This window comes from Conger conger, chromosome 5, assembly GCF_963514075.1.
Source record: "Conger conger chromosome 5, fConCon1.1, whole genome shotgun sequence".
Taxonomy (NCBI): Eukaryota; Metazoa; Chordata; class Actinopteri; order Anguilliformes; family Congridae; genus Conger; species Conger conger.
Window position 1 is genome coordinate 67,968,731 of NC_083764.1, and position 8,650 is coordinate 67,977,380.

At 47.3% G+C, this 8,650-nt stretch overlaps 1 protein-coding gene across 1 annotated transcript in view; it reads left to right on the forward strand.

The window, feature by feature from the left end:
- The first annotated feature begins 588 nt into the window (after nucleotides 1–588).
- Nucleotides 589–8,650, forward strand: part of LOC133128792 (neuronal growth regulator 1-like) — a 25,306-nt gene continuing 17,244 nt past the window's right edge. Inside the window, exon 1 of the mRNA XM_061242576.1 lies at nucleotides 589–906. Within this exon, the coding sequence (XP_061098560.1) occupies nucleotides 743–906 (164 nt within the window). The 5' untranslated portion in view covers nucleotides 589–742. The remainder of the gene's footprint in view (nucleotides 907–8,650) is intronic.

Consider the following 8,650-nt stretch of genomic DNA (forward strand, 5'->3'; position numbering starts at 1 on the left):
CCCCGTGTTTGTGTGGGTTTCCTCCGGGTACTCCGGTTTCCTCCCACAGTCCAAAGACATGCATGTTAGGCTGATTGGAGAGTCTAAATTGCCCGTAGGTGTATGAGTGAATGGTGTGTGTGCCCTGCGATGGACTGGCGACCTGTCCAGGGTGTATTCCTGCCTTTCGCCCAGTGTATGCTGGGATAGGCTCCAGCCCCCCTGCGACCCTGTTCAGGATAAGCAGGTTAAGATAATGGATGGATGGATGGACCCAGACTCCTGCTTAATTAATTAAAATAATGTCATTCGATGATTATTATTGAATGATTTTTTTTTGCCCAAAGCGGGTGTATTTTCATCTAGATATGCGGGGATCGCGGGCTAGTCACTGTGTCGCAAAGCATAGGATGAGGGTCAGTGTTCAATCGATATCTTTAATGATTCTGGGGTTGTTTTGTTTTCCCGCTATACCTAAAGAGGCTTCAACCGTCCGCCGCTGGTACGGGGTTGCCTGGGAAACGGCAGCATGGCAACAAGATCGGAGCCTGGGGGTTGTCTGTTGCTCGCTGTTTCGTATTTCCCATCCCCTCGCTAGATGGTGTGTGAAGCGCTTTCTCACATAGCGGGGCTGTGACAGGAACAGACCTGGGAAACTCCATCCTTAACCCGGCTTTCAGGGTGGGCCGACCCAGGAGAAATAGCGCGGATATTTCTATTTTTAAGGGACGAATAGCGCGCTATTCCGTCAGAACTTGAGATAATGGTTGTGGGGCGGCCGGTTATGTGTTTCTCCGTCCAATCTCTCGCTGGTGTAATCTTCACTTTTTCTTGGTTCCTGCCGTCCTGTGTTCCCGCTGGACGCACCGGAGACAGTACGCTGGTGGATACCGTGACCAGCAGGCAAGGCGACACGGCTCTTCTCAGGTAACTTGGACCAATTCGAACAACTAGTTCACACCGAACTGCGGGGATCAGACGCGACGCCATAAGCGAATAAAAATGGCCAGCTATAGCTTGGGAAGAGGCGCTTATGCAATCATGGTGGGTGGATGGGTAGTTGACCATCAGTAACTAGTCTACTTCATTGTGCGCTTTTAGAATCAAAACACAACACAAAAAAAAATCTCCTGAGCGCTTTCGGCACGTGTAATAAACTAGTCCATTTTTCCGTCTTGATTACAATACAATCGGTTGTTTGACGCAAATTAAATAATTTGCCTTCTAGTAGTGCCGTATAAACCCATTTGTTTATTTAGTACAGAAAACTTTGGTCGGATATGATTGGCCGCGTTGTCTCACAATAGATTGATATGTCGTTACAGTAGCTAGCCTACATTGCATGACATTTCATTGACTAACTTTAAAACCTATTCCGAGTGCCCATACGGTTTTGCTTAGCTGGTTAATTTAGCTAGATGTGTTACGTAAATACATTTCAGTCCGAGTTACTATCCCTGTGTTTCTCCGCGCACCGTTCAGGGGATTTGGTTTGATGCGATGTCTGTAAATGACGCTTTAGTGGGAACGCGCGGGGTGCGCTTTCTATGACAGACGCCCAGTGAATACATTCGCCCCTTAAGTGGGCTATCAGCCGATGGTTTTTATTTCACTGGCGTTATTTGTGTCAGCGCTCAGATTCATATTTAAACTGTAATATGCTCTTGGTTCCCGCACTCTTCCCCCGCTGGCTGACGGTGGCTTTGTGCCGCCTACCCCACTGCTGATGCTCGGCGTGGGGTAGTCCACTCCCATTAAAAACCCGATACGGCGGTGCAGTTTTACAAAAATAATTGTCGTCTTCAATGAGATTCCAGTGCTTTGTAGCTAAGTCTATGAGGGTAACTGCAGGAAAACTAAAATAACAAGGCTACACCGAGAGGCGATGTGAGGGATCATAAACAGTGACAGCGCTTTGGGCGTTTGCATATGTAATAACAACCTAATTTAGAAGAAGGCATTTAGAGGCGGAGCGAGACGATGGAGGTAGAAATTGCGATGTGTACAATTTCTTGGGGAAAAACATATTTTGCGTCGTTCACACAAAGCCTTTGTGTTTATATTTCTCTCTGATGGAAGCACGGGAGCAGGTTAGGCTATAAGCGCGTGCACCTCGACAGACATAATTTAGTAGAGCGGAGAATAAAACACTTATAATGTACAATATCATAATACATGCTGTATAATAATAGAATAATCTCGTTCCGGAGATTATTGTATTATAATACAGCAGGACTGCCCAGCCCTGTTCCCGGAGATCTACTGTCCTGTAGGTTTCATTTCAACCCTCATTTGGCTCACCTCATTCTACTAATTAGCTGCTCAAATCTCTTGTTGAATGAGGTGTGCTGTGTTGGGGTTGGAGTGAACGTACAGGATGGCAGATCTCCAGGAACAGGGTTGGGCAGCCCTGTTATAAAACAAAAGCCTTGGCTATAATGATCATATTACCCTATAGCTCTGCTCAGATGTTAGCCTCGTGTGCATGATTGGTTCGTAGCCTCAGTAGTGGTGCTGTTTTTTAATTGTGTATTTGCTAAGGCAGCTGAACCACAGGAGATGCATTCTGGGTGCTGGGTGTGTCTTGTGGCCATTTTGGGAAACACAGCGACTGCATGTTATGAGCTGCAGCCCTTGCAATGTTGCTCCCAAAAAGAAAAAAGAACCTGCTTATGTATGAAAAGTTTTGAAAATTAAATGGATCAACAAGAAAAGAACTTTTTTTGACAGGGATTTAAATTTTTTACATTTCTTTAAAAAAAGAACTTTTTTTTGAGGATGAATTGAGGATCAGATTCATCCCATGGCCAAAAATTCTGTTGTGCAGTGACCACACACACACACACACACACACACCCACACATTGCATGCAGACAGTGCACGCACAAACACACACACACACACACACACACACACACACTTCCACACACTGCATGCAGACAGCGCGCGCACTCACACACGCGCACATGCACACGCTCACACACACACACACACACACACACTCACACGCTCAAACACACACACTGCATGCAGACAGCGCACGCACACACACACACACTGCATGCAGACAGTGCACGCACACACACACTGCACACCCACTGTGCATACACACACACTGCACACACACCCATACACACAGGCACAAACACACACAACACACACACTGTGCAATCACTGCACACACACTTTGCGTATACACGCAAACATACACACACACCCCTTCTCCATGTATAAAGTGCACAGTGAGTGTAGGTGTGTGTGTTTGGGCTTGTGAGGTTGTGTGTTTCTGTGTGTTGTGGCTGTGGCTCCTGTGTGTTGTGTTGTGTGGCTGGTATGGCTCCTGTGTGTTGTCTTGTGTGGCTGGTGTGGCTCCTGTGGCTTTGGCTCCTGTGTGTTGTGGCTGTGGCTGGCTCCTGGGTGTTGTGGCTGTGGCTGGCTCCTGTGTGTTGTGGCTGTGGCTGGCTCCTGGGTTTTGTGGCTGTGGCTGGCTCCTGGGTGTTGTAGCTGTGGCTCCTGTGTGTTGTGTTGTGTGGCTGGTGTGGCTCCTGTGTGTTGTGGCTCCTGTGGCTTTGGCTCCTGTGTGTTGTGGCTGTGGCTGGCTCCTGGGTGTTGTGGCTGTGGCTGGCTCCTGGGTGTTGTGGCTCCTGTGGCTTTGGCTCCTGTGTGTTGTGGCTGTGGCTGGCTCCTGGGTGTTGTGGCTGTGGCTGGCTTCTGTGTGTTGTGTTGTGTGGCTGGTGGGGCTCCTGTGTGTTGTGGCTCCTGTGTGTTGTGGCTGTGGCTGGCTCCTGGGTGTTGTGGCTGTGGCTGGCTCCTGGGTGTTGTGGCTGTGGCTGGCTCCTGGGTGTTGTGGCTGTGGCTGGCTCCTGGGTGTTGTAGCTGTGGCTCCTGTGTGTTGTGTTGTGTGGCTGGTGTGGCTCCTGTGTGTTGTGGCTCCTGTGGCTTTGGCTCCTGTGTGTTGTGGCTGTGGCCGGCTCCTGTGTGTTGTGTTGTGTGGCTGGTGTGGCTCCTGTGTGTTGTGGCTCCTGTGGATTTGGCTCCTGTGTGTTGTGGTTGTGGCTCCTGTGTGTTGTGTTGTGTGGCTGGTGTGGCTGTGCTGCCATTGTTCTCCTGAAGGGGCCGCATGCTGAGGCTGATCAGGCCATTGTTTACTGTTTGCACGAATGCCACCTGCTCTCCGCTGCAGAAGCGATGACATCAGCGCCGCCCGCGCTCTGCCTGGCTCTGTGCTGGCGTGTCAGACACCAGCCCCCGCTACCTCTGCCATTCACACATTCCCACAGCGTTCCTGCTACATTCCCAAATAATTCCCACTTTGATGAAACAGTGTTTCCAGGGGGATCCACAGTATTCCTGCAACATTCCTGAAGCATTCCCACATTGTAACAATGTTTCCATTGTGATCCTACAGCATTCATGCATCATTCCTGCACTGCTCCTGTGACATTCCCAAAGAATTCCAATATTGTTGTAACAATGATTCCAGAGGGATCCCACAGCATTCATGCAATGTTCTCCCAGCCTTTCCGCTGTGCGGAATTCTGCCACATTCCCACAGCATTCGAGCGTTTTACCCATGGCTATAATCAGGTATGTTTTTCAGATTTAAATTCCGTTTTCTGACAGGTAGACTGTTTTTTATGGTAATAATGGAGCATCACACTCACTCACACACTCACACACACACTCACACACACACGCTTACACACACACACTCACACACACACACACACACACACGCTTACTCACACACACACTCACACTCACTCATACACACACACACACACACTCACACATACACACACACGCTTACTCACATACACACACACACACGCTTACACACACACACTCACACACACACACACACACACACACACACACACACGCTTACTCACACACACACTCACACTCACTCACACACACACACACACACTCACACATACACACGCTTACTCACATACACACACACACGCACACACAAACACTCACACATACACACACACACACGCATACACACACACGCAATCGCACATACACACACACGCTTACTCACTCACATACACACACACACGCACACACAAACACTCACACATACACACACACACGCACACACAAACACTCACACACACACTCACCCACACACACACACACACACACGCTTACTCACTCACATACACACACACACGCACACACAAACACTCACACATACACACACACACGCATACACACACACACACACACGCTTACTCACACACACTCACACACACACACACACACACACACGCTTACTCACACACAGACTCACACTCACTCACACACACACTCACACATACACACACACGCTTACTCACTCACATACACACACACACGCACACACAAACACTCACACATACACACACACACGCATACACACACACGCAATCGCACATGCACTCACTCACTCACTCACTCACTCACACACCAATACACAGAAAATTATTTTACGACTGAAAGCAGATGGCTTTGGGCCTGTTTCAGTGATACCATAAGCCAAATCTAAATATGTTAGTAATAACCTGCTCAGCATAGAGGAGAGGTAAATATGATTAGGATTTTTCTTGCACAATCACTGTTGATTTCTCAGTTTTGAAATATGTGTAATTATAGCCCAGAATGCCATTTTCTGGAACGCTGAATTGGTGTCTACAATATTGCAGGGTAAATTACAGGTTGTCCCTAAAATTGGATATTTGATTAAAATAGTTCTGTAACTTTTTTTTAATCATGGCAGTGTTTTTATCTGTTTCTGTCCTGGGCGTGTTCAGTGCTGATAAAGAGCCAAACATGTACCATAAGATTACAGATTATATTGTGTCTTTCTTTTTTGCGATATTATACTTTTTGTGATACCTATATTTTTTAATAATGGGGGGGGGGGGGGGGAATGGGTGTTTGACACACTATGTTTGTGTTGTTTTGATAAACAAAATAAAACCAGTTGACCGCAAAAGAGGAGCCGAGCACTCATTGTCTGCGTGGTGGGAATGCGTGGTGGGAATGCGTGGTGGGAATGCGTGGTGGGAATGAGTGGTGGGAATGCGTGGTGGGAATGCGTGGTGGGAATGAGTGGTGGGAATGCGTGGTGGGAATGAGTGGTGGGAATGCGTGGTGGGAATGCGTGGTGGGAATGCATGGTGGGAATTCGTGGTGGGAATGAGTGGTGGGAATGCTTGGTGGGAATGCGTGGTGGGAATGCGTGGTGGGAATGAGTAGTGGGAATGCGTGGTGGGAATGCGTGGTGGGAATGCATGGTGGGAATGAGTGGTGGGAATGCGTGGTGGGAATGAGTGGTGGGAATGCATGGTGGGAATGAGTGGTGGGAATGCGTGGTGGGAATGCGTGGTGGGAATGCGTGGTGGGAATGCGTGGTGGGAATGTGTGGAAATATGGGGCAGGGATGAACATTCGTATGTAAACTGAGTTATGAGTCAAAACTTGGGAATGCTCAACTCAGTGTGATCTAGGAGGGCTTAATCACCACGGCAACGTGTGTTTGCTGCTGTACTTCTGTCAATGTGGCAACATGGCAAGTCCTCAGTGTTCCCCACAATCCACTTCCTGATCTCCACTGCCTACTTCCTGTTGTCCAATATACAAATCAACATCCTGTTCCTCACAATCCACCTCTGTTCTGCACAGTTCCTGTTCCCAAATGGCCCTATCCTGTTCCGCACAGCGCACTTCCTGTTCCCCAGTGTCTACTAGCAGTTCCGGGCTATCCTCACTCTGTTGTGGTTTTATATAACTGCAATACCAGAAGAGCCTGTGAATGTCGCCTGTGACACGTGCTCAGTCTGCCCATGTCCTGCAGACAGAGCTCAGGCTGTTATTACTGCTGTTATTACTGCTGTTATTACTACCGTTATTACTACCGTTACTGCTGTTATTACTGCTGTTACTGCTGTTACTGCTGTTATTACTGCTGTTATTACTGCTGTTATTACTACTGTTATTACTACCGTTACTGCTGTTATTACTACTGTTATTACTACCTTTACTGCTGTTATTACTGCTGTTATTACTACCGTTACGGCTGTTATTACTACCGTTACTGCTGTTATTACTGCTGTTATTACTACCGTTACTGCTGTTATTACTACCGTTATTACTACCGTTACTGCTGTTATTACTGCTGTTATTACTACCGTTACTGCTGTTATTACTGCTGTTATTACTACCGTTACTGCCGTTATTACTGCTGTTATTACTACTGTTATTACTACCTTTACTGCCGTTAGTACTGCTGTTATTACTACCGTTACTGCCATTAGTACTGCTGTTATTACTACTGTTATTACTACCATTACTGCCGTTATTACTGCTGTTATTACTACTGTTATTACTACCTTTACTGCCGTTAGTACTGCTGTTATTACTACTGTTATTACTACCATTACTGCCGTTATTACTGCTGTTATTACTACTGTTATTACTACCATTACTGCTGTTATTACTGCCATTTTTACTAGTCAGCCTTCAGTTTTTGGGGCGTGGATTTTCCCTGAAGCCAAAAACTGCAAACTTGGGGTAAACATACTGTATAATGAAGGTGAGAACAAGCCTTCAAGCTCCTGGCTCCTTCAAGGAACATTTATTGCGGGACTCGATATATTCCCAGGTCAGTGGAGGTTGGAGCATCCTTAAAGATTGCGGGACTCGATAGATTCCCAGGTCAGTGGAGGTTGGAGAAGACATGGGTGGATAAAATAGGGGATTGGGATGAGCCTGGGGCTGTTCCTACAGGTGCGGAGACAAGCTGGGGACAGGCTGGGAGCTCTGCTGCTGTGAACACGTCTCCTTTCACAGTGCTGTGAAGTTCACCATCATCTCCCAAACTGTCCATTTGCCACAACAGACCCTGGAGCAGGGTGCACTGGGAAGCCACTTTAATGCAGGAAATGACTCCTTAATTAGCCTGGATCCTTTAAAGTGCACCTTTTTCCATTTTTGCATATATTTCAAAAAAATGATCACAGTAATTTGGACCTTTTCATATTCAGTGAAAGATGTGGTGTGCCTGGGCCCCGTTGCCATGGTAATTAGTGGCAGGGGGAATTTGGTAATCATAACTGAAGACGTTTCTTTTATCTTCGTAATCTTGGTCATAATTTAGGGAGAGGCTCTGAGCTGGCTGTGTGGAGGCCGCGCGGTCACTGCTCAGTCCGTCCCCCTCCCTGCCTTCTCTCTGGACATAATAACAACGTTCTAACTGTGAAGGGTTCTGGTGACTCTGTAACAGGGTTCTAGAAAATTCTCCTGGCATGAGTTCAGTGGTGCTCATAGAAAAGTCAGGTTTGATGGCATTGCTTAATGGTGCTGCATGATCATCCACTCTTCAGCACTGATTAGAAGTGAAGCTCCCAGAATGCACTGTTCAGTTCCATTAGCTATGTGTGTGTGTCTGTGTGTGTGACAGCGTGAGTGTAATGTTGGGGGTTAGTTGTCTTGCTCAGGGACACTTCCACATACCCAGGCCGGGGGATTGAACCACTGACCCTCCTGCCTGGGCTAATGTATATTATACATTTTTATGTTTTGTATTTTTCCATTCTCTTTTTTTGATGGAAGCCTCTTGGCCGCGGGTTGTTCTCAGGCTGCGTGTCTGGGCGCAGTGATGTCACACCTCCAGCCTTGT